At 41.2% G+C, this 27,211-nt stretch overlaps 1 protein-coding gene across 2 annotated transcripts in view; it reads right to left on the bottom strand.

Moving 5' to 3' along the window:
- The window catches only part of Cep120 (centrosomal protein 120), a 62,310-nt gene that overhangs the window by 25,163 nt on the left and 9,936 nt on the right, over positions 1-27,211 (bottom strand). For both annotated transcript variants that reach the window (XM_038330619.1, XM_038330618.1), the window contains 12 exons: positions 24,282-24,430; positions 20,059-20,256; positions 17,155-17,382; positions 16,043-16,259; positions 14,643-14,820; positions 12,159-12,308; positions 11,386-11,568; positions 8,055-8,151; positions 7,819-7,971; positions 6,791-6,880; positions 3,770-3,862; positions 2,406-2,567 (listed from right to left, as the gene is read on the bottom strand). In XM_038330619.1, the coding sequence (XP_038186547.1) occupies positions 2,406-2,567; positions 3,770-3,862; positions 6,791-6,880; positions 7,819-7,971; positions 8,055-8,151; positions 11,386-11,568; positions 12,159-12,308; positions 14,643-14,820; positions 16,043-16,259; positions 17,155-17,382; positions 20,059-20,256; positions 24,282-24,430 (1,898 nt within the window). The remainder of the gene's footprint in view (positions 1-2,405; positions 2,568-3,769; positions 3,863-6,790; positions 6,881-7,818; positions 7,972-8,054; positions 8,152-11,385; positions 11,569-12,158; positions 12,309-14,642; positions 14,821-16,042; positions 16,260-17,154; positions 17,383-20,058; positions 20,257-24,281; positions 24,431-27,211) is intronic.

The raw sequence follows: 27,211 nt of genomic DNA on the forward strand, positions 1-27,211 counted from the left end.
AGGTCAGCAGACACCATTCTGAAGTGATCTCACTTTTTAAGACTTTTGCTCGGAGTGCACGTGTGTGGAGGTCAGAAGTCACCATCAGTATCTCAACTATTCCCCACCATATACTCTGAAAGGAGCTCTCACAGACTGACTAATGGGTGGGCAGCAAGCTCCAGGGCACCTCCTGTCTCTGCTCCCAGTGCTGATTATAGGTGCATGTTACCATGCCCAGCTTTTCCCATGGGTGTTTGGGACCCCAACTTAGGCGCAGATGCTTGCTCGGAAAGCACGTTCTCTGACCAAGCCAACTTCCTAGCCCCTACTTTTATATTCTAAACAAGAAATATACTAATAGTATATTTGGCTCTTCACCATTCAGGGACACCGTCATAAGCAATTATGCTGTTACAATCCAGTTGTAAGGTAGCAGCTGTTAGGGCATGATGATGGACTCTGTCCTGGGGAAGTCATCTCTCACTATGAGTTCCAGAGCCTGCTTTTACCTATCAGAATACAGATACTTTTATCTTCATAAGTTCTCTTTATAATTGTCTCTTCTACCAGTCTAATCATAACGGCACATTTTATATATGAAGCCATGTCAGTGTAATGCCCCAAATTTCTCTTACGCATAAAATGTGGCATGTCAAGGACTTTGCTCCTTGAGCAAACTGGAAATTCACCAGCCTCCCTTCTGATGAGAACTGTGCATCAAGAATAAAGATGTGCCCTGATAATTTTCCGGAATTCCCTTCTTGCCAAGACTCTTGCTGCAGACCTGAGAGTCAGTGACACCAGCTTGGGACGGTGTGGATGTGATGGGGATGGAGGGCATGTGCCCAGCACTCCCTTGACGCTGAAGCCTTTGCTCTGGATGACTAAACCTCTTGAGCAGGAAGAAAGCACTATGCTGGGGAGTCCCATGACAACCACCTACTTTTGTATGTTAAACGAGACCATGATAACAAGCAAATTCACATTTACAAGCGTGTAAATGATGTGGGTGCGAGAACTACTCTGGACACTATTCATGACAGACGGCCCTGAAGCATTCGACACACACAGCTAATCTACACTACAATTTTTCAAGAAAGATAAGCTGAATTTTTAACAGCCTGATCTTTCCCTCCCTTTTATAGAAATATTTATTGAGTCCCTATCACTGCTGACACCCGGGCTGGGCTCCAGGACAGAGCTATAAACCAAACAGTTTTTATGGAGCAACAATCTGAAACTGATTAAATGAAAATAAAAACTGGTACATTCATTGTAAAGAAAAAAGAAAGCGGTATTACAGAAATACATGTAACATAAGCTTGACCTAGACTTGGAACTATTTGGGGTAAGTAACATTTTGCTGAAAGTAAAGGAAGGACACAGAATTTACAGGGCCCGTGGGAAACTAGACACAGTGAGGTCTTGTGGGGGAAGCACGCAGGGTGTGTTGACAAGAGAACAGTGGTTAGAAAGTACACAGCACAGCAGAGGTGAAGAGTGGGGGATGACGTCAGACAGATGGCTAGAAACTACGCACAGGCTATGGGCTAATGATACTCATCACCACCTATGCACGAAAAGGCAGTGGAAGGCTCAAGAATGACCTGCTTCCCAAATTCACAACTACCGGCTGCAACACAAGCTCAGATGGCCCATCACCCACACAAACACTCAGAAAAGCAAGGTAAGTATATGGTAAGACACTGCTTTAAAATGCCTTGAAAATATCCAAGTAAGGGTATCAGAAAAGCGATCTGAAGTGGAGGTCTAGAGCGCAGAGACAAGGTCTTAACTAGAAATGTGGAAAAGCAGAAGCCAGCCCTGAGCTTGGAGAAAGCTGGAAGCTTAATGCTCAGACAAGGGAGCAGAGAAGACTGCAGGACGGCATGGGAGGAGGCCCGAGGGTGAAGAAAAGTATTGTGGGGGGGGGGGGGGCAGGGGCGACGACAGCTGAAAAGAGAATATTCAACACTAAGAACAATAGTGTTCAGCAAATGTGGGCATGAAGACGCCCATTCCACCTAAGTGACCTAGCTATAGGGGACTCCAACAACTGCCTGGAAGGATGGGCACATAAAGGGACTGTAAACCGAGGCAAGGGAGACACTCATCTTACAAAATGTAGGTTCTAGAAAGCACTGGATTATTTTAGTAAACTTCTAGCATTAAGGTCCTAATGAATGTCTACGTTGCTAAAAGGAGATTTACAGAAAAACCTTTCACATTGCAAGTTACCTAGAATCCTGCAGTTTCACACAAATGGTTCTAAAGGTAAGAAAATTACACTAATACAGTCCTTAGCTTTAACTTAAAAAAAAAATCCCACTTCCGTTGGGCTCTCTGCAGTGACTACAACAGTCCCATCCCAGTGGGTGCCATGGCTTGTGGTGAAGCAGTTCTAGAGCCACCAACTCCAGCACCTGCTGCTGAAGCCGCTGCTTGTCCTCTTCCAGCTGCTTCAGCTTCAGCCTCTCCAGCTCCACCTGGTGGACACAGTCGTCTCTGGCCCTGCGGACAGAGTCCTGAAGTTCTTGAAGGTTCCGCTCCCGTTCTGACTGCAGCTCTTTTCTCTCTCTTTGAAGCTGAAAAGAAAAGCACCATTGGGAGGCTGGCTGGCTTCTAGCTGCACAACACTGTTTGTCTCCTAGCTGGGGAGATGGTTCAGTCCACAAAGTAGTGCCTCCTAGGCACAATGGCCTGAGCATGACCCCAGAACTCACCAAAGAAAGCACAGCGCTGCACACTGCTCCCAGAGCTGGAGAGGAGACTGGCAGATCCTGGAGCAAGCCCAGGCTACTTGGTGAGCTCCCGACTAATGAGACCCTGTCTCAGATAGTCTGTGGGATTCCTCCTAAGAACAACTCCAGGCTGTCCTCTGGCCTCTACATACACACATGCATGCACAACAAAGAATACCTACACACTTACTTCATGTCCTCTTTAGATATTAGACTTCAATGTTTATATATACTAATTTTTCAACTACTCAATGCTAATAGTATACAAGCCACACACAACTCATATAAATTTAGTTGAAAAGATCCTAACCACTTAAAACTCTCATTTTTATTATATAAAAATGTGAGACTGAGTTTCTTTCTTCAGCTAGATGTTTCTAAATGCCTAACCATTTAGAAGATAGATTTGATTAGGCCAATACACCTAACTCATTTAAAAATTCCAGAAATGTAAATAAGAAGTCAGAGTATTTACTGATAAAAACTTAAACATTACAGTTAGAGAAGAGACATATAAACAAAATGGAAAGATTGTAGTTACTTTTATGTTTTATATGCTTATAATTTATGTGTATCACACACTTATATTTTACAAAAAAGTCCTGGGGTACAATTTTGTTAAAACCTAATGTACTGCTGACTGTGTTAAATACTACAACATATTCCCCATATGTCTTGAGATCCAATCTTTTATTATTATTATTATTGGTTAAACAGCCCAAGCTGTCCTCCTTAATAAATAAGAGGGATATTCTTTTCCCTCTGACACCCTGAATAGGCCCCACTTGCTCTTCTCCAAGCAGTGAAAATACTAATTCTTACACACAATGGGAAAGAACATAAACCACTGTTGCAGCGGTGAGAAAAGCGGTTGAGTGACGGCCACTCTTCTGCTGAATCTGAGCATCCTAACATGCTTTACCCAGCTCTACAGCGCTGTCTCCATGTCTGAAACAATACTCATCCAACGCCCGTCACATTCTGCAGGCACACGTGAGGGTATGGACTCCACAACCCAGGGAACCAAGTTCACAGAGACGCGCTACCTCCATTTCCGCACTGGCAAGCTGCTGCTCTCGGTTCTCTAGCTCAGTTAGGGCTTTTTGAAGTTTGCCTTCTAGGATACTGTACTCAGCTACCTAAAACGCAGAAAAAGGAAAATGATCTTCTTCATGTTCAAGACAACACATCTTTTCAGTAAAATAGTATCTGAGAATGAGAGTGACATAAAACATGTACCAATTCTAAGCATAAATTCTTCCATCTCCCGAAAAAGGAATCTTCTGCAAGGACATCTGCACTGGGCACTCTTCTATTGAGAAGCCAAGGTGCTGGTGAAGTCCTGTGCACCGGCACGAGTGGCCCAAGACCCGTATTTTCACTGAGACGGGTCTTGGAACTTGCTATGTACATCAGGCTGGCCATGAACTCCCCGAGTTTCAGTCTCCCAAGTGCTGGAGAGGCGCACACCACCACACCCAGCCAAGGTCTGTTTTTGAGAATCGAGTTCTATTCAGGATAAAAACCTACAAGCTCAGCTTACTCGGGGTGGAGAATTTGCCATTCCCTTAGTTGATCATCTGTCTCTGGGACTTTCCAAAGCCATTTTTCTGCCCTCATTATCACCCAGACTCTAGAACCCAGGCCACTCCAGACCCCTCTTCCCTGAGGCTGGTGAGCGCCTGCTGCGGTGCCTCTCAGAAGCGGAAGGATCCTACACTGGACAGAGAGGAGAGCACTCTATCGCCACGTATCTGATGCTGTGACAGCCTTCTCTTCCTTTCTGGGCTGTTCTTCTCCAAGATCAACACACACTGCAACTGCTTCACATACTGTGATCTCTACATTCTTTAATGCCTTGAATCTAATGGAAACAGACATCTAGATTCTGGACTAAATCTTTTTAAAAATATAATATCCAGATGCAGCCTTACTAGTTCAGACACCAATAACTGCACTGCCAAAGCTTAGGGCAAGCTGTGTCTGCAGGCTCAGTCTATAATCAATCCCCTTTGCTACTTAAAAATGCTAGTCACCACACTGGTGGCAAGAAAAATTTCCAGAAGTCTGTAAACTTAGTATGACTATGCCCACCATCCAGCAAAATCTGACACCTCAACACACCAACCAAACTCCCAACGCAATGTTTAGCTTTGACCTATGTAAACTATGGCAAGCACAACCAAACCAAATCATAATCTAAAAGTACCCAAATATCTCTGTTCACACCAGTGTCATCTCAGGATACTTGTCCCTCTCATGTAATAACCTCTCAATGGCACTTAGCCCTACTGGTCCATACACCAAGGCCTCCCAAACTTACATCATGAAGTTAAACTTCCTATAATTCCAGACATACAGTTCTACCTTAAACATAACAAACTCAAAATTTGTATGAAAACTTCAAATCATAATCTTTTATTTTAGTTAGGTGTGTGTGTGTGTGTGTGTGTGTGTGTGTGTGTGTATATATATATATATATATATATATATATATATCTTCTTGTAGAGCCCATTTTCAAGCATCTCCAAGGAGCTTTCTTGACATGGAGCCTTCAGGACACACCCGACAGTGTGATCTATCTGTGAAGCTCTTCCTAGCACTCTAGTGTGCCTGCTGTGCCTGCTGTGCCTGCGGTGTGGCGACAAGATGGTTGTATGACGGACAATCGCATGTAAGGCAGACTATAACTTTATCAGCTGTTCCAGAATGCAGAACAGCAACTGGTGTACACCTTTCATTAAGGTAAACTATAAAAGTATTAAAGAAGTTATACATTGTTAAACTTTTCACCTAGAAAAAAAACTGACAGAAAAGCCTCAAACATTCAGTACATAAAAATACTATAGTGAACTTCTCAAAGAAATTAGCTTTAAAGAACCTCATACAGGAGAAAAGTTGTTTGCGCTCCCCCCCCCAACACACACACACACACACACACACACACACACACACACACACACACACACACACACTTGATTTTATGGTGGTCAGTACGGTTTTTAAGACCAGTCACAAATCTTGGCACTTCCTAGGTCACAAGATGCTTCGACAATAGAGCACTTTAAGACAAATGAAATCTTTAGTTTCAAAAATGTCCTTAGGATGAGAGGACAGCCACTCCACATCTGCCTTTAAATGTGAGGAGCACAAGACAGCACTAAAAACTACTTGCTCTTATTTCCAATTTCATTTTTTTATTTGTGGTGTTAGAGACGGCCCAGGATGCTAAGTCCCTGCTACACAGGTGCTATATCACAACCACATCTGCAGCCTCGGAGTTGGCTTTCTGAATACTAAGTAGCCCTGGGTTTATACACTCCAGCTCAGGTGCTAGACACGGTAGTTTACATGGAAACCAATAAAAACGTCAACTGAAAAAAATCTGTACCATCAACACAAGAGCAAACCAAAACTTACCAGATGAAGCTTTTCTGCCCTGTGTTTTGCAATGCTGAAGACTGAAGATGAGGCCATGTGCATGCTAGTCATGTCTGCCTACCACCACACTATGTCCTGGTTGGTACTACTAATTTTCTCGTCTTAACTTCATGATACTTAAATCAATTTATTTAAGGAAGGCAAAGGCAGAAGTTGGATTATCCCATTGTGGCAATATTAATTTCTCAAATTAGTTTGAATTTTGCAAACTTTAATATTTAAAAAATTCAATAGCATAAAAAGAAATGGTCCAAGGAGGAACTTAGCTTGTCTTAAAGTAAAACCTTATGTATTAACCTACTGTCCAGCTCTCTTGAATTCAATAATAGGCAATACACGAGTTCCATCCACAATTCTTACTATATAAAGCTCAAAAGTAAAGAAAGACAATATTTAAGACACGTGCAGGCCCATTTAGATGAACATCTCTTAGGAAAGTAGACTTTAAAGTGTCATTTTCTTTTGGCTATGCTCAAGGCTCCTTAGTTACTCATCTGTCTGTCATGTGCTGGGAACTAAAAAGTTTGTTCCTTCCAAAGACTGCAATGCAGCTAGAAGCTCCTAACACAAATGCTTCCGTCCCCTCCCTCAGTTTTTACACAAGTTTTTTTTTTTTTTTCTTTACCTTTTTCTTCACTAGTGATTCTCTTTCCCGGTCTCTTTTTTTCCATTCTTCTGCAAGAGCTTGCATATGAGCCAATTCTTTCTGTTTTAGCTGTAATAGGAAGAAAATAGTCACTTGAAAAGGGCAAATATTTCAAATAAGTAAAAGAAGTTTTCAGTTTAGGAACTAATACTGATTACCAATGTCATTTAAAGCATTCTATTTTAGTATTTTTTTTTATTTAGTATTTTTGTGTATGGATGTCCTGTTGACATTCTTGTCTGTGCACCACATGCCTGCCTGGTGCTCAATGAGGTCAGAAGAGGGTGCCAGGGCCTCTGGGCTGGACAGTTTTATATCAACTGATGCAGCTGAACTCATTTGAGAGGCAGGAACCGCAGTTATGAAAATACCTCTGTGGGGGCTGGAGAAATGGCCCAGCGGTTAAGAGCACTGACTGCTCTTCCAGAGGACCCGGGTTCAGTTCCTAGCACCCATATGGCAGCTCACAACTGTCTGAAAATCCAGTTCCAGGGGATCTGACACCTTCACACCAATGCACATAAAATAAAGATAAATAAATCATAAAAAAATTTAAAAAAAGAAAATACCTCTGTAAATCTGGGCTGTATGTAAGCCTGTAGGACATTTTGTTAATTATTGAGTGAGGTGGACAAACCCAACCCATTGCGGGTGGCGTCATCCCTGGTGTCTTGGGTTCTATAAAACAGCAGGTGAGAAAGTCATGTGCAGCAAGCCAGTAAGCAGCTCCCCTCTGTGGCACTGGAGAGAGGGCACCATTAAGAGCTGAGACTGCAGCTCCAGGGGATCCAATGCCCTCTTCTCGTTTCTATGGGTACTCGTGTGCACATACCCACACCAACACACATGCATCCATATAGTTAAAGAATAAAAATAAAACTTAAAAAAAAAGGTTTTGTTGATAGTTAAAGAAAGACAAGAACATGGAAAGAAGAACCAGTTGTAGAGAAGAAAAAAAATAAACTCGGTATATGAAATAGAGATTTTAGAATACAATTTTAATCTACCTGAGTTTCAAATATGTCTTCCTGCATCTCTTTCCACATCTCTAGCTCAAGTGCAGCCTTGTACTCTAAGGTCTCACGAGGCTCCATCTGGATCTCAGAAGGACAGGGAGCTGGGAGGGGAGAAGATGGCTTCTGCTGCACAGCAGACAGACCCTGCAATGTGAAAGAAAAGCGTATGTGACACTTCCATATACACTTAGATCCTGGTTAGGGAAGCTGATGACACCTGTGTTTACCTGAGATGAATCGGATACAAAGATCTCACGCATTTTCACTAGTCCATAGTCTTCCAGGGTCATCGTATAAGAAAGATCTACTATCCTGTTGTTTGACCTACAAATAAAATGGGAATTTTTCAAAATCACAGAAACTTATTTTTCTTTCCATTCTCTCAGTCTGTAGCACACGGGAGTAACATTTCTCACACCTCACTTTTGCTGTTCACACTGGGCAGCCTCCCTGGCCTTCGGACTTCTCAAGTGTGTGCTTTTACTTGATCAACACAATATCTTAATACTTACATTTACTAAAACGGCTATGTATTTGTTCTGAAAAAATCAAAAGGTGAAGTAAAAACTGGAACAGACCACTGATAATTATTGCTAATGGATATTTACTAGCCTTGGCTGGATTGGAGCTTGCTATGCACGCCAAGCCAGCCTTAGACTCACAGCGATCCACCTGCCTCTGCCTCCTGAGTGCTGGGACTAAAGGCGCCAGCCACGCTGCACTTATTCCCTATCCTCTGCCCCTGCAAATGCACACTATGCACGCTCACAGTTCTACCTTTCTCCTGTTTGAATTAAGAGTGGATTTCTCATGTCATACACATTAATTTTTAATGTGTTTTTTCTTAGTTTTGTTTTGTTGGGGAGTGAGGGTTTTATGCATACAGCATTCTTCCACTGAACTACACCCAGCACAATGATGGATTTATGCTGCCTCTAACATACACTTACTGGATTTACACAGTGAAATGTTCTCAGCAGCCCCACTCTTGCTATGTAAGTTATTCACAATTTGCCTCCTTTCTGGAACAAATACACACGTTTTCCTGGAATACAAACATCTTTTCCTGGATATAAGCAGTGCTTCAAATTAAACCATGAAAGTAAGACAATTATATACTATTTGCCATAATTAGCATCTTCTGTATCACAGAACTATATTACTTTTTAGCAACTAAAAAATGTAATATTGTCTAAAAATGAAACTTTGATAAACTTATCTCTTATAATTAATGGCCCTTTAATTAACCAAACCCACATTTTGTCTTCCAGCTTTACTATTTAAAAAAAGAAATGAATGATGTAAAATGAAGTACTCAAGCCAGCAAAGACGGCCCAGCAGGGACAGGCACTTGCACCAAGCCCATGACCTGAACTGAATCCCTGGACTCCAGAAGAAAACCAACTCCACAAAGTGGTCTCCTGACCTCTGCATATATGCTCTGCTTTTCACAAAGTAAAAGAAAAATGTTTAAGCAAAACACTGTTATGTTCGAGGAAAAAGCTGGAACACAACTGAACAAGTTCTCAGGTGAATCTACAACTTCTCTATAGACAAGGCAAAGCAATAGAAAACAACTCCAGAAGCTTCAGCCAATGCTGAATTAGATACTCCTTATGACAGCAGAGGAGAGTGCCGAGCTCTAAGAGAGAGCTGTTTTTCTGTAACAAGAATGAAAGTAAAATGAGCTCCCTGTTAACAGATAACTGATTCTCCAGGCACTGTTCCATATCCACAAAGGGAAGGAAGCTTTCCACAAGCCTTCCAGTCTCTGGATATGACTCTGGGTAGAAAAGAAAAAAAGGGAAATTTTTAGCGGTACTTTTAGATCTCAAATTTTTGCTGAATCTATTTTTTCTTTCTACATTCTCACTAGGTTTTTTATCTAAAGGAAATTTTTTTCCTATATTCTCGCTAGGTTTTTATTTAAAGAATAAATGGTGTATAATATTAACTTGGACCTCAATTTTTATTGTTAATTCAAAAAAGTAATCTGACAAATTCCAATGATTCAAATATGAAAACGTGTTTTTACTGTAGCAATAAAGTTCAAGTAAAAGAAACATTACTCTAGTTTGCTTTCTGCTTCTATGATAAAACAATAACCCAAAGAAACTCGAGGAGGAAATGGTTTATTTGGCTGACAGATTACAGTTCATCTTTGAGGGAAGTCTGGGCAGAAACTGAAGAAAATACCATGCAGAGTGCTGCTCACCGAATCTTTCTGTCTCATGCTCAGTTAGCTCTCTTATACACTCTACGCCCATCCTCTTAGAGATGTACCACCCACATGGGCTGGGCTCTCATATTAGCTAGCAATTATGACAGTGCCACACAGATATGCCCACAGACCTAGCTGACCAGAGTCCTCCCTCCACGATGGCTTTAGGTTGTGTTAAGCTGGCAGAAACTAACCAGAGTATCATTGTTATTCTTTCATAGGTGCTGGTGACTGAAGCCAGGGATCTGTGGACGCCAGACAAGTGTTTATCACTGCTATATCCCAAGCCATTAGTGATTATAATGCAAAAACTATCACTGAAAGCTAGCCTTTATATCATTCTCAGTCTTTAAACTTCAGGCAAATTTTAAAACATTTTCAAGTGGAAAAAAAAATCACAGCTGAGGAGCAGATCTGCTACGTTGTTTTTATCTAGAGGATATTATAAAACTTTGGTGAAGTTTGACCTTTTTTGTTACATAGTTGATTTCCTCAAAGTGCAATAAACGTTATATAACAACAACAACAAAAAAGATCACAGCATTTCTAATAAAAAATAACACAAGGTATATCATCAACTTAGGTTAAAATAAGGAAATCAAAGAGCAGATCTTAATAGCTGGTCTGGAGCTCAGGAGCACAGCTCTGGCTCAGTGTGTGCAGAGCCCTGGACAAGACCCCAGCCTTACACAGTGAGAACAGATAACAGGGCCTCTGTAAAATCGTCAGGCTAAAGGGCTGGAGAGATGGCTCAACTGTCACGAGAACTTGCTACTTGCAAGACCCAAGTTTAGTTCCAAGCACCCAGATCAGGCAGCTCACAACAGTCCGTAACTCCAGATCCAAGGAATCTGACGCCCTTTTCTGGTCCCCACATGTGGTTTACATATATATTCAGACCCACACACACATAAAAAAAAAAATCTGCCAGGCTAGGGGCAGTGATGGTTCTGGGAGGTTCTATATAACAGGCCTGACAATCTGAGTTCAATCCCCATATCGTCCAAGTGGCAGGAGAGAACAGACTGACCTACACACACACACACACACGTACTCCTTTCCTCTCACAAACAATAAATAAAATTTACAATCATTAGGCTAAGAGTGGAAAGGAAACCACTCAGCAGTCTGAATAAGAATCATGATATCATAGTTACAAACATTCTTATACTTTTCTCAGTAAATGGGCATCAAAAAGCTAATAAGCAAACAACAATAAACTCAGCCCCAGGTAAAAGAAAAGCAGCCAGAAGGAAGATAGGAGGGACCAGGGGTGTGGGTTCTTAGGCAGATGCATCGCGGCGTGAGGAGCACAGTAGGCACTGCTGCCGGCTTACCCCTGGGCCGCGATAACAGGCACGCTCTCACTGTAAGTCTGCCGCCAGCACTGTTCACCATTAGCGCCCAAAAACCGGGTCTTTTCTGCAGACAAGACGTTAGAAAGCTGGATTCTTGCAATCCCAAGGAGTAAGTCTTTACTCATTTTATCCTTGTGCCACAATTCCACCAGCAGTGGGATCCTAAGGAGAGAAACCGTTCCACAATTATGCACTCTGAAGCACTTCTTTCCAAATGACAGCCTTTGAATGCCTTCATATAGTTAGATGTTTGCTACCTGGGAAGTTATTTAACACAATGGCTAAAGGTTCAGCTCTCCAGAGAACAAATATTTGTCTTTGTATCTCTAAGCAATAAAGAAAACTCTTTAAACACTATTTTTTTCATAAGTCATTACAGAATCTGAAGCTAACCTTCATTCTTCCTTTAAGAACATGATACTCTGAGAAAAGCAGATTTCATAGACCTAAATTTTCCTTGAAAAATCTATTTCCCATAACTAAAATGAAAATGAAGAAAATACCCTATGCTTGGTGGCTCAACAGTCAAACTCAAATATTCTTACTCTAGGTGAGGCTCTCTCGTTCCTCAGATTACCCCCAACTCTTCAACACCTAAGCTGGGACTTACAATAAACCATGTTAAGCTCTGCACCAGGACAGATGTTGCTGGCTCAGTAAACTAATTCCTGGATCAGTGCAGCTACGACTGTAGGTTTAAGACTGTACAGATTCACGAAGCAAAGGCATCTCATTTGCGAGGACTATGTTACCGTAGGAAGGTATCCTGCAGCTGGTGAGGCATAGTTGCAAAATCAAATGCACAGTAAGACTGGGGAAGAAAAACTTCCATGTTTTTCCGAACTTCTACAGGAGGGTTAGTCATAATAGGAGCCGCACTGCCGAAGAAGGGGTAGGAGTACCTGGAATGTAGGAAACGCACAGTCTTGGTATAGTCTATAGATGACATGGAAGACCAGATGTTTGTAAAAGTATACATTATGAGCCAATACAAAATGTAAAGTAAGAAGAAATACTGGACTGACTGGTTTAAAGCATATCCTTTTTATCTTGGCAATCCTAGGAACAAGCAAATTCTGTCATATAGTAGGCACTCAAGAAATTCTTGATATACTGAATTATAACATATTAAAAGCCTGCTTTCCTTTATATAATAATGTCCTGTTATGTATGGGCTAAAAAGCCCTTAGGCCAACAGTTCTCAACCTTCCTAATGTTTTGGCCCTTTACTACAATACAGTTCCTCATGTTGTGGTGACCCCCCAACCATAAAATTATTTTTGTTGCTACTTCATAACTATAATTTTGCTACTGTTATAAATCATAATGCAAATATCTGATGTGCAGGTTATCTGATACACGACTCCTGTGAAAGGGTCGTTCACCCGCAGAGGGGTTGTGACCCACAGGTGGAGAGCCGCTGTCCTTAGCAGTGCCCAAAGGACACATTCTTAGTGCTCTGCCTTTGAACAGAGAATCGAGATAAAAGAGACCACATCTATTATGTACACACCAAATGAATGACAGTTTCTTCTTTTCATCATAGAAACCACATGAGATTAAATGTAAGCCTAACATCTTCAGAACTTACTCTGAATTTATACACAAATTTACAGATATTGTAATGCTTGCTTAAATTTCACCCTGCTGCTATTCTTTAGTTCATCTTGTTATTCATATATGAAACTATAATCAAACAAACTCAACAAGTAAAAATCTGATTTCCCTACAAAAACTATATCCTGTATATCACCCTACTCCAATATAATTACAGACCCTCTGAAGCAAGTTATCTCAGAGTTATTCATGCCCTGCGATATCAACTCCTACCATCCCACCATAGAAGGAAAGTATCCCAGCAGACCTGCAGGTTCCACGTGTTTTCAAACACGAGTCTTACCTCACAAATCCCGTTACAGTTGCATATGTAGAGCATAATGATACAGCTGTCAAACTGAACAAAGACCACTACTCTAACAATCAAAGACCAATCCAGCATCCAGTAACTCCATGTCAAGTGCCAAAGAGGTCATGACCAAGTGCTTCCTGTTTGGAATAGTATCTCTCTCTTTCTTTACCAAATGAAATACTATTCTCCTTTATGTACTGGCTCATTTCTAAATGTGCCATCCTACTAAACTGATTAATTTCTCTTATGTACCCTAAAACCAGATACATCATTGATATAATGTGGGCAGTTAACCATTAAACAAATGGTCCTGACAGCAAAATGCAAAAATTACTATTAGTGCTTTCTAAATGGGACTGTGTAAGGTCCCTCTCATAGCATCCAGCCTTGTATCTATGTCCCTGCCCTTGGCCAGCGTCCTCTCTGAGTGTACTAAAACCATACTCTGCTGCAGCAGCAAAGATCTTAATGCAGCAAAAGGAAAAAACAAAAAAGAGAAAAAACAAACGGTAAAGAAAACCCATAAGTAATAATTCTATTTCTAAAATAAAAAAAAGTAAACTCTTTGAGAAAAGCTGCCTTTGAGAGACAATCTTTTGCCAGTCTTCTGTGTCTCAACAGGTGCATCTTAGTAATAATCCCAAGCATTCCGTATATCAACAGCAGGACTGAGCAGAGGTGGAAAACTTTCATTCATGAGTTCACGACACACCCAGTGCTGGGTCTCTGTTTCTGTGCATCATTCATAGCCAAGGATGGGAGGTGCAGAAATGAAAAACTGCACTCAAGTGTAAACTGATTTCTGCATCTGAACTCAGGCATGCCTCCGTCGCAGCACTGTATATTTAACACGTATCGCAGTCTGCAATGCCTAGGAACACGCAGCCTTAAAATAGATGGTGGTATAAAGCCATTTAACTGATTATATACAGTAATTCTTTCTACTGAATGGGACACACTTCATTTCAAGTTCAAGCATTGTTTTTATACTCACAGCTATAAGATGCAAGTGTCAGGAAAACAGCATCCACTGTGATACAGTCTTACAGAAAAATCAAATTCAAACCACAATTTTCACCTGTAGTCCCTCTTTCCAGAAAATAAGCAACCAAAATTATATCTTAAATGGTAGCATCAATAAATAATTACAAATGCCTGTAACTATTACAACAGAATAGGTAAGCCTGTTACCCACTCCCAGAGCCACTCCGGTTCAAACCTAATCATTAGGATGCTTTACTGCCATTTAGGCCGCTGGTTTCACAACATTTCTCGGCACTGCCTTAAAGATGAAAGGCATTTTTCCCAGAACGAAATCAAACCACACCTCAATATGCAGTTGACTGGAAAGCTAATCTCTAAGCCATGGATGCTTCTTAAGTCTATTGAGAAGCAGAAGTGGTGTGAGGCTGCTGGAACAGCAACCTTCTGTCCTGATGTCACCACTTCTGAAGCACTGGAGGCGGCCACTGGCTGGGCCAGCGAAGCAGGTACAGAACCAATGCCTAAAGTAAACATGAAAAAAATTAAAGCTGTCATCTTATATACCATCAATCACAGAATTTGACAGTCTGCTTTGTGAACACATGAAATGAGTCTATCATGGGCATTTTAAAAAGTGGTTTGTTCTATACTGCCAAATTCCTATTCTAGAACTACATAAAGAAAAAGTTTGGGGTGAGGCATGGTAGAACACTCCTGGAATTCCTTCCTTAAGGGCTGAGGCAGGAGGATCACAAGTTTAAGGTCAACTTGGGTTTCATAGTGGGAGTAAAGCTACTCTCAACACATACTGCAAAACCTCACAACAACCAGAAAGGAGGCAACAATGTCTGCTCAAAGCCTGTCAGGCAGAGACTACATTCAAGAGGAGCCCATGCATGGACATCCAATCACTAGAAGGGCTAGACAACATTTACTGCAGATATAATTTTAAGACTTTTTATAAACTAATTGGAGTGATTTGCACATAGAAAATAGGTCAATAAAAGTTATATCTTAGAAAGACAAGAGCTATGTAATCCAATCCTATTGTGGACCAGAGAAGCTTAATGAGTGACTAAGTCACACAGTTACTCAGTGATGGAGGTGAGCTTAGACTCCCAGTCCACACTGCCTACTTACACAACTGGTTATAACTGTGGAGCCTTAGCAATGGAAAGAACATCTTTGTGAAAGTAGAAACATATAGTGCTGGAGAGAGAGCTCAGTGATGGTTAGGAGCACATACTGCTTTTGCAGGCCAAAGTTTGATTTGCAGTACCCACTGACAAGTGCCGGTAACTTGGGGGATGTGATGCCTCTGATCTCTGTGGGCACCTGCACTCATGTACACATACATACACAAACAACTACACATAACTAGAAATCAAATCTAAAAACTAAACTACATAGATTCTCAAACTCTCATATTACAAAGTTTACTGTGAGAAGCCATTAATGGCTCTATTCTCTAAAATTTTAGTATAACAAAGCTACTTGAAAGGTATATATTCTTTCATTTCTTTTGAACCGACTATTGACAATAAGAAGCAGAGATTTATCAAACCCTTATTTAAAGGTTTAGTAGGCTAAAGTGATATTTAAGTGGAAATTCTGTATCTTCACACATTTGATTCCCAAATAAAGTTCTGCAGTTCTCACTAAACCAGCCAAGAAAGTTCTCAGCCATCTATTAAATGACGGCAGAGTTCAATACCATCAGTGCGTGGGAAAAGCACACCTTACCCTTTGCACTTTGCTTTGGATCCTTATCGTACTGCAGGCTCTCCACTTCACTTTCTGTTGCGTCATCCTTGACTGGAGGAGTCTGGTTTTGAGGTGGCACAGGGGACACACTTGGTGATTTTGGTCCAGTGAGTGTCTTCTCATTTATGGGGGTTAAAACTCTCTTCTTTGAATGTTCAGGTTCATGTCCATTCTGGGTCTTTAATTCAATTAAAGACTAAAAACAATTTTTAAAAATAGAATATAATTTGCAAAACACTTTCCTTCATAATTAGAGCAAAAAAACTTGGCGTTGCTTTTTTAGAAAGTACATGCTTCCTTTCCCAGTCTGGACATTCCTAGTCTATTTTTCTTCATAATTTGCAAATTTCCTTAAAGCATCTAGGACCAGAAAAAGGAAGATGAACAGGAAGGAAATATAATATCCAGAGCTGAGCACCAAAATGCATCCTGATGGCTAAGAAGAGGCCTGCAATGTGACCCCAGGAACAGTTACTCCTACCTAGACAAGCAATGGCAGCAAACCCAGACATCTGGGGTGACATTCCCCCACTCTTCTGTCCCTCTCCCCCCTCCTTCTCTTTACATGTGCACACTTTTTAAACTCTCATTTCAGTTCCCTGTCTAAGGCAATATAGGTTATATGTAGCCTACATATAAACTCTTTGAAAGAACAATATAGTTGTTTATACGGACAGACACAATAAAGTTCATTTGGGTAAATTGAGAGAGAGAGAGAGAGAGAGAGAGAGAGGAAGGTCAAGGAGAGAACAAAGCTCATACTGTAGCTGAGGCTAGCCCAGCAAAAGAGCACTACTGCAGACTCCAAACCACATGCCTTCCCTCACCGGCTGCCGCTTGGCACAGTAAGTAGCTATCAGCTGGGAGCAGAAGACACGATTTCCACTGGTGAAGACTGTCCCTATGCACAGTCACAAACTGCCAAGCAGAGTCACTGCTTTCCGAAAGTTGATGCAGAAAGAAGATACAGTAAAACGAGGGCGCCAGTGGAGAATAAAGACTTGTATGCCAAGGAATTCTACAAAGGTTCAAATGTGTACTCATGAGTGACACTGGGGAGAGTGACAAAGGAAAGCAGAGTCACCACCTGCCTGGGAATCGATGCCTTCTCTCTGCAGAGCCACTGACACACCCACAGTCGGGGCCAGCTCCAGAGGAACAGGTGCAAGCTTCTGCTTGGCTCGGTTCGGAGGGTCAAGGGTGAACGCACCCTCGACTGTGACTGGATGCTGGTTGATTTCTGTACTACCCTTCTTCAGTAAGCCATTTAAAGGTATTTCTGTGCTTCCAAGTGACTGATCTCCACAGCAGAGATGAATCTAATATGAGGGGAAAGAAAAGAAAATCAAAACATCGCTTTATATTTTCCCCTTTTCCTAAATGCCATAAACTTTAAAACAGGTCACAGAATGAGAGCAGGAAGTGGGCTACCTCACTGACCTTCACAAAATCACTTCAAGTGATGACGATTAACACTGGTCACTAGAAACTCAGTCAGTTATTAGTTTTTCACTTCTTCAATCACCAAATAATATTCAGATGTGATCAGCCATGTTACTCACTAGTGAGCTGTGCTTGCTTTAATATTTTACTATACTACTTTGAATATGCAAATTGTATAATAAAATGAATGTAAACTTAAATAGAAATCAAATACCTCAAGCATTTTTCTTCCATTGTCACCTTAACTAAGCACAGTTCTTAGAAAAAAGAGTCAGTGGGTCAATTAGATATGGAATTTTAAAACCACAAGTAAGTATTTTATTATTCACTCATCACACATATTGAGCGTTCCTTTTTCTTTTTGTCTTGTTTTTGGGTTTTGTTTATAAAACAGAAAGTTAAACAGCAAAAGCTGATGACAGAAAACTACTGGGAAAGAAGACGATGCTCGTCAATGACAACCAGGCAAGAGCTCAGCGTCACCACCGCTTAAAGACACCACACACACACACGTATAACTTTTTCCTTTACTATGTTCACATCTTGAGATTGCACACTGGCAAACAATCGTCATGTCATGTTCCTCTTATATCAACAGTGACAGAATTCAGAGACATACAATAACTTTGAGAGGCACTGTCTCACTATACACACACAGCTGGCCTTGAACTGTAATCCTCCTGCTTCTGTCTCCTGAGGGCGGTAACACAGACGCGTGCAACCATAACTGGCCTGCATCTCAGTCTTACATTAGCAGTGTAACTTCTTTTGTGAAACACTGTTTCTCGTTCTCAGGGTGTGTGGAGGGCCAGCAGTAATAAGCACCCCTGTGTGTGGATACATGGGTGCAGCAGCATCCACCTGCATCAACTTCCACCATGTTCTTTTGAGCTCCTTGAACCTGGAGCTCATGTTTTTGGTGAGGCTAGCAGCCAGCAGGCCCTAGTGGTCATCCTGTGCCCGCCCCCATGGTAAAATTACAGGGTGTGAAACCACTAATGACCTATCTGGGAGTTGAGACCCAAACACGGGTCTTCATGGGTGTGTGGCAAAGCAAATGCTTCCAGCCACAAGCCATCTCTCATCTAGGTTAGCATCTTCAGAGGAGTAGAATCAAGTCACTGCTGGCTATTATGGAGTCAATGTTACTGAATGAACTTTTTTAAAATGTATTCATTGTTAGTGTGTGTGTGTCCACACACACGTGTGTGATATATATGTGGGTATATGAAGGCAGAGGAAAGTTTTGTGGAGACACCTCTTGTTCTACCTTTACGTAGGTTCCGGGGATTTAAATCTGGATGCCAGGCTTCAGAGGAGAAACATTTCTCTCTGAGCAACCTCACCAGCTCTTATGGACAACGTTTTTCATAGGCCAGAAACAAAATATTTTCAAAAGTGAGTGTGTCTGTGTGTGGATATGTGCACATGTGAGTGCATGTGCCAAGTCTAGAAGACATGGGATCTCCCAGAGCTGTGAGCGGCCTGCCGTCAGTGCTGAGAAATAACCTCTAGTCCTCGGTGAGGGCAGTGCACACAGCACACACTCCTAACCACTCCAGCCCCAAACTAAGCATCTTTACAACTTTAACGGTCATTAGAAGCAGATAAGTCAAAGGTCTTGGTAAGACTATGATACAGAATAGAACTAAAAGTGCTTTTTCTCAAGTTTTAATATTTTATACAGTCTCTAGTCTTCCAGATATCTTGCGTTTAACAGAACCACCTTTAAGGTTTAATACCCTAACACATAATGCCTCTTCTCATGAGCCACCCTGAATAGAGTCTAACAGCTGAGACGGCTTTATAAATGGCTATGTAACTATGCATGGATCTCATACCCTACTCATTTGTTTGATCAAAAGCCAACAGCCATAAAACATAGCCGAGTAACTTCTACTAGTCTCAAGATCTGTATTTAAACAGGATCCAACTGAAATGTACTTAACAGAAAAACACTTGTGGACAGGTTTTTATAAAAATGTAAGTTCTGCCACCAAGAATCAATCTGTGGGGGGTGGAGAAATGGCTCAGAGGTTAAAGAGCACTGGTTGTGCTCCCAAAGGGCTCAGGTTCAATTGCCAGCACCCACATGGCAGCTCCAAATGTCTACAACTCCAATTCCAGGGGATCCTGCACCCTCACACAAACCTGCATGTAGGCAAAACACCAATGCACATAAAATAATATATATATATATTTTAATTATATATATATATATAATTAAAAGAAAAAAAGAATCTGTGTACGGACAACTACCACCTCCACTAATAATATAAACACTTTGCCTATAGGCACAGGCTCAAGTAACTACCTCTTATGTAACGCTGATAGCCGATTTATCACTTTTCTTAGTAACTGGGTAGTAATGTGTTAACTCCAAAAATTCTGAAGCAACTGATTTCAATGACTTCATGACTTAATACCTAAAAAATTACAAAGGCAAAACCATCTCTACTACTAAAACACAATACAGGTTAGGGCTAAGCTCAACTTTATGTTTAATGCTTTAAAAACATCTCCAGTAGGAAACAATTTGCTGAGGCACTGACCTGCAGTTTCGAATGGAGAGCCAGGTACACACGCAGAACCTCCACATTGCTGCGTATGCGAACAGACGCTCTCTCGGGCTCAAAGTTTGGGTTGATCAAATCGTTGAACGGCTCATTTGTAACATCATTTCCCAGTAAAGAATAGTAAAAGAAAAACTCAGGTTGCCTTTCTGGAAGCTTCATGGTACATGGAATTAACTAAACATGTAAGGAAAAGAAGAACATTAGAATCTAGGGCACTCCGCATGTGTCCACTGTACTCAAAAAAATCTTTCCAAGGATGTTAATTTCAAGTCTTAAAATTAACCATACAAAATTTTAAAGTCTCTGCCAAGTTACCTTTTCCTTCTTTCTTTCTAGTGGTTCCTTTCGACGGTGCTGCTAGGAGCCAAACTTAGAGATGCTAGGTAAGTGCTTTACAACTGAGCTACAGCCCATTTTGGTTCTTTGTGAGATATGGTCTCATTATATAGTACAAGCTGTTCTGAAATTCACAATCCTCCAGCCTCAGCCTCCCGAGTGGTGGATTTTAGGCATGAGCCATACTGCTTACTTCTCTAACTGCTCCCAAATTACTAAGTTGATTAATTTTTAAATGACTTATTTATTTTCACTTTATATGTGTGGGTGTTTTATCTACATGTCTGTAAATGCACCATTTGTAATCAATGCCCATGGATGCCAGAAAACAACAATGGATTCCCTGGATTGGAATTATAGGCAGTTGTGAGTCTCCTTAACAACTGACCCATTTCTCCAGCCCCTAATCCTTTTTTGGGGGATGGGGCAGGCAGAGTCTCACTATGTAGTGCTGGCTGGGCTAGAACTTCCTATGTAGATCAGGCTGCCTTGAACTCGAGAGATGTGCCTGCCTCTGCCTCCCTAATACTGGGATTAAAGATATGTGCCACCAAACCCAGTTACCCAACTTGATTTTTTTAAATGCACAAATAAGTTGTAAGGCAAGCCTGTAATTCCAATACTTGGTGGTGAGGGCAGGAGGGTCAAGAGTTCAAGGACATCCTCAACTGCACACTGAGTTTGAGGCCATCATGGGCTAGGAGAGACACTAAATAATCAATTAATTAATTTAACGAAAGAAAAGTCCAAAGAGACAAAAGACTTGTTTTCAGGCTCCCGTTTCATTCAACATGAACATGTAGAAGTTATTTTTGAAAGGAGTCAAGTATTTTAAATTAAACTTTTCTTATTATCATATACTTCATATCTGATTCTTATTCTAGCAAAAAGGGCCACAGTATAAATGAGAAAATGTTAAAAGCCTTAATTCAAACTAGTCAATATATTAACATCTTAGTTCATGTCTTTTATTTAAAAACAACAAGAAACAGCTTTAAGAACAAACCATTGGTAGCTGCATAATGTAATAGGAATGTCACCATTTAGCGCTAACTTTTGTGGCTAAAAGATGGTATTTTTGTTTATAAGAGAGAAAACATCATCCTTCTCATCTTTTGTTTCCTGAGTCAAGATTGAAGGGATCGGTATTAGCTCAGGACCCCAAAACAAGTTCTCAGCACAAAGAAGATTTACCCCAGAGAGACAAAGGGCATGGAATAAGACACAAAGATAGGAGATGGGAGACAAGGGAGAAACGGAAGGGAACAGGGAGGGGAGCAAGGTATTTCTCCCAGAGGACTAGAGATGGGACAGACAAAGCACACAGGCAAATGGTGATTTATAAAGGTAAAAGAAAGGCCAGGCGGTGGTGGCACACGCCTTTAATCCCAGCACTCGGGAGGCAGAGGCAGGCGGATCTCTGAGTTCGAGGCCAGCCTGGTCTACAAGAGCTAGTTCCAGGACAGGCTCTAGAAACTACAGGAAAACCCTGTCTCGAAAAACCAAAAAAAGAAAAAAGAAAACCCCACGTTAGGATGAGGTGTTTGATTTTTAACTGTGCATGTTAATTAGGTCAGCCAGAGGGGGCTTCTGATTGCTGGGCTTCAATACTTTGATAGGGGGACCTTGGTAGTCAGTCTCAGTGGACAAAGTGACCAAATAAGGGAACAGACCTTAGTGGCCAGCTTTAGGAATTAATCTAATGGTTTTTAACAATGCGGGGAGAACAGAGGAGAAGGGCCCTGTTTGCCATGCTTGTGCGGCTAGAGGCCCTTCAAGGTTCTCATGCGGCCCCAGGCTGGTCTCAACTTTGCCTCAGCCTCCCAAGTGCTACAATTACAGGCATGAGCCAGCATATCAGGCAAGATATAAAACATTTTCTAACAAATTCTTAATATTCATGATGAACATTTCATGTCTCAATAGGAAATGCCTTAAATGCAGTCAGATATCATAGAACATGGAGGATAATTACACAGTCATGAAATGAAACTTAAGTAAAATGTATTGTTAGGCTAAAAAAGTTATAAGACAGGGTTAGAGAGATGGCTCAGTGGTTTAGAGCAGCCATTGCTTTTCAGAGGACCTGGGTTCAATTCTCAGCACCCACATGATTGTTCACCATTACCCAATCCCAGGGACTCTGACGCCCTCTTCTGGCCTCAGTGGGTAGCAAGCACACAAATGGTACACGGACATGCACACAGGAAAAACACTTTCATATAAAATAAATAAGTCTAAAATTTATTTTTAAGGTTATAATATAGTTCATACTTGAAAAAATTTAAAAATGACAATTCTTATAATTACAGCACAGCATTGGCCATCTAACACTCAATAAAAGGACACTGATTATTTTAACCTACATTTTAATATACTTTGTTTAATCGAGAAGATTTTAGTCACATGAACTGAGATATGTAACTGTAAAGAACATCAATTCTGGAGTCAGACTCCAGCATCCACTTCTCAGGCTAGCTGTGAAGCCTTGAGAAATGGCTTGTTTTGTGCTCCGTCTTGCTCTAGTAACGCTGAAAGGGCAGCATGCCAGGACAGCGCCAATCCGAGCGATGGCTGCCTGTAAGAATGGCACAGTGTCTGGAGGACCGCGCTACTTCTCTTAACAACGATTACCTCAGGGGAGTTTAGTTAGGTGAAGAAGAATTTACTTTCTTTCACTGATGAAAAAAAGATAAAAATGTATTATGGCAGCTTTTATATATTTCATAGTACATTTAACTTCCAACTAATTTCTAATACAGGCAGAGAATGAGATATTCTTTAACATTCTAGAATTCAGAGACACTGACGTTTATTCAAAGCTTCAAGACTTTAAGAAGGAAGGACAATTAGCCATCCAGTCCTGAAGCAGCCGCCCTGTATGATCCTGTGTGCTCTCGGCATAACCTTCCTCAGCCGCTGCTCTGCCTCTGCAAAGCCAAGCTTGTTTGTCTAGATGCGATCTCCCTGCCTTTGAGGAAGTGCTGAGAGAAGACACTCAACACCAAATGGAAACAAGGGAGCCAGGGAGCAGACACAACCACCTTTTTCCTGTTCCCATGCACAAAAGCCACCAATCTGCTTCCTACAGGCAGACCTGGCATTTCCTTTCATGTCCTCCTGCCACGATGACCTCCTATCCCTCTGGAGCTCTCAAACCCAAATAAACCGTCTCTTCTGTAAGGTGCCTTGCTCACGATTTTACCACAGAATAGAAAAGTAACTAATGATGGGTAAGAAAAGCTGAAGAAAATAAACCAAATTTTATGTTGTCCACTCTGCCGAGTGTAAGAAAGTCCTCTGATCCTGACAGAAGAACACTTTGTCCTTTACTAGCGCCCCTGATGATAGGCCAATGCTTGTAATTATATAAACAAAGTAAAATGCAATCCCCGACCCAAATGTTCCTGGCACTGCTAATTTCTTCAAAAAGTCTATTGTTCAACAAAGCAAACGTAGCCAGGCGGTGGTGGCACACACTTTTGAACCCAGGCAGATCTTCGAGGCCAACCTGGTCTTCAAAATGAGTTCCAGGACAGGCTCTAGAAACTACAGGGAAACCCTGTCTCGAAAAAACCAAAAAAAAAAAAAAAAAAAAAAAAAAAATGTAGAAGTCCCTTTCATCACAAGTACAAATGCTGTTTGATGGTCAGTCTCCACTGTTGCCAACATATTGAAACATATCAAAATCTATAGCAACCAAATGTTTGCTAGCATGAAACACTTTAAAAGACTTTTGTACTTATTTGAGCATGTATGAGAGTGTTTGTCTGTGTGGGTCTGCACATGTGAATACACCTGTTCACAGAGGTTAAACCTGATTCAAACTCCTGATAAAATCATTAATCTCAGGGGTACCATACCTGCTCCAGCTGGGTGGCAAATGCTATGGTCACTGACAGAATAAAGGGGTCAGTACAATACTCTGCTGGTCCAATCTGATGGTAACCTCCCTCTTCATTCAACACGGCAACAATGTCCTTTGGGTCGACTCCAGACAGGCCAGCAGGAACTTTACAGACAAAAAAAAAAAAAAAAAAAAAAATTATACTAGATTGTAATTTCCCATAACTATTTTGTTTCATTATTTTTAGATAAGATCTTGTGATATAGCCCAGTTTTGTTCAAAATTTACTATGTTACCCAATCTGGCCCGGAATTTATTATGTAGACTAACGTGGCCTTGAATTCACAATCATTCTGTCTCAACCTCATGTGTGCTAGGATTACAGGTCCGTCTCACAGTGCCTGGCCCATCAGAAACATTAAAAGCTTGTTCTACTATTTAATTAAGAACTTGGTCATTTTCAATGACATAGTATTTCAAAAGGCTTCCTTTAATTTCTTCTAGGAGGCTTTAATTTTATTTTTCTGTACATAAAAACAGTATTCTGAAGTAAAGTGTTTTGTAAGTCGCTCAATGGGTCACACAGAGAAGAAATGTACAGCTCATTTCTTTTTCAACTGTGCACTGTGAGAGTATGCGAGACTTGACTGAGGGCAGGGTAAATGAACAGAGACCCAGGACTGGAAGGCATGCTCCACACAGAGGGCAGTATGTAACAGAGCCAGCACGGGCAAGTTAACAAAGCCAGAGAAATGAAGTCTGAGGAAGCCTCGTGAAGTAGCTTATAATCCCAGATACGGAGGGAGCAAAAGGACTCCATATCCAAGGCCTGCCTGCCTAAGCCACAGGGCTAGTTAAAGCCAGCCTGGGCAACTAAGAAAATGTCTTAAAACAAAAAATACAAAACCTGGGCTGAGGACACAGCTCGCCAGCAGGACACCTGCCGAGCATGCACACTGCCCACTATTAATACAAGAACAAAGAACATAGATCCCTGAGTGAGGACTGACTACAGAAAGAGCTATAGGAGACATGAGGACAGAGCTCAGCACACTGAGTTTGCCACATAATTTTTATGGTTTTGTTTTTTAAGTGTATGGGAAAACCATCAAAAACTTTTGAGAAGAGACCAACCCAGTCAAATGAGGGTCAGTGTGAAAAAATTAGATAGTGCTGAGAAACTTGCAAACTGATTAAAGAAGGAAAAGAACAGGACGGTCACAAACTAAAATTAGGTAATAGTGCAGGGGAACATAGGAAAATGGGCACTCACAGGTGGGAATGTCTCATGGCCTATGAAAATCCGTTCTCAGACCATCCGCAAGCAGTCCTCTCCTCTAGGGGCCAACCCCAAAGGAGTGTGTTTACTGTAGCACTGGCTGAGAATGGCCCATGGTTAAGAGCACAAACACTTAGCCAAACGCTGAAATTCCACTCCCAGGGTCTTTTAGTTATATCAGAAAACTGTATGTTCTTCAGTCTTCATTTTTCCCTTCCACAAAGCTTTTATGTAGTTGTTGAAGATCAAATTAAATGCTGAAAGCAAAGCACTTAGCACTATTGGACACATGAAGCACTCTGACACAGGCAGTCATTGTGAGAAGCCCACAGAACTCAGGAGGTAAAATAGAACTGATAATAGGCTTCTCTGGCTGAGCACAGCGGCTCAGCAGCACAGCGGCTCAGGCTCTAACCCCAACACTGGGACACCAAAGCAGAACTGCTACGAATCTGTAGCCAGCCTGGGCTACACAGTGCATACCACACTGCAAGATTGTCTCAAAACAAGAGAAAAATAAAAAGAAACCATGAGGCTTCTTACAATCAAGGCAACAACCTATAAGTTTGGAAATAAAGAAAAATGAGGATGAATCTTATGACACAGAAAGGAATTAAAAGTTTCAATTTGAATACAAGCTATGCAATATTAAAAACATATGAATAAACATATACAAAAAGGTATTATGTAAGTTATAGTTCATGTGTATCTCTTCCAAAATTTAGGAGTTGAAACTTAATGATGACTGTGCTAATGGTATTAAATCAGAGTCTCCGTCTCGAGAGACAGCTCACTGGTTAAGAATATTGGCTCTTCTTGCCGAGGACCTGGATTCAGGTTCTAGCAGCTGCATCACAATCGTCTATAACTCCACTTCTGGGGGATCCAAAGCACTCTTCTGAAAACCGAGAACACTGCACATACATACATGCAGGCAAACACTGACACACATGCATGCAAGCTAACATTCACAAACATACATGCAGGCAAACACTCACACAGAGAAAAATAAATCTTTTGAAAAAGCAATGAGATGGAAAAGTCAAGAAGCTCCTTCAAGAATGGAACTAGCTGTGTTCATTCATAAAGGGGGTTGGCAGAGGGAATGCATTTCTTGCCTGTGACTGTCATATGAAGAGTATCAATAAGATCCCAGATGCTGGTATCTTTGCAGCCTTCCAAGCCTTCAGAAATGTGAGCAATTACCCAGTCCATATTCTGTTCCAGCAGCACAGACTAAGACTATTTACGTATTCAAACAAATGCACATATGTATGTGTATGTAAACGCATGTATACACTTTACTTAACTTGGCCCACAAAATGGGTCTGAGAGCAGTAACAAAATAGCAGCTGGCATGCCTAATACCTAGGCTTTTACCTCTAAACATTTTTTAGTAAAAGGAAGTGGAGATCCTTAGAGAAATGGCTGAACTGAGAGCTGAAACACAGGCACTACAAGATAAAACCAGACTGTCTTCCTGTGCCAGAAAATATGATTCCAGGGTATGACATGAGAGACAGAGCCACACAGACAAGAAACATCAGGAGCTGTCCTAGTACATCTGCTGTTACTGTATCACAGTACTCGAGACTAGAGAAGTTAGAGGAAATGTTGTACAGTTCTCATGGCAGGAAGTCATGAGGAGCTTTTTTTTTTAAACTAAG

The sequence above is a fragment of the Arvicola amphibius genome, chromosome 5 (genome assembly GCF_903992535.2).
Source record: "Arvicola amphibius chromosome 5, mArvAmp1.2, whole genome shotgun sequence".
Taxonomy (NCBI): Eukaryota; Metazoa; Chordata; class Mammalia; order Rodentia; family Cricetidae; genus Arvicola; species Arvicola amphibius.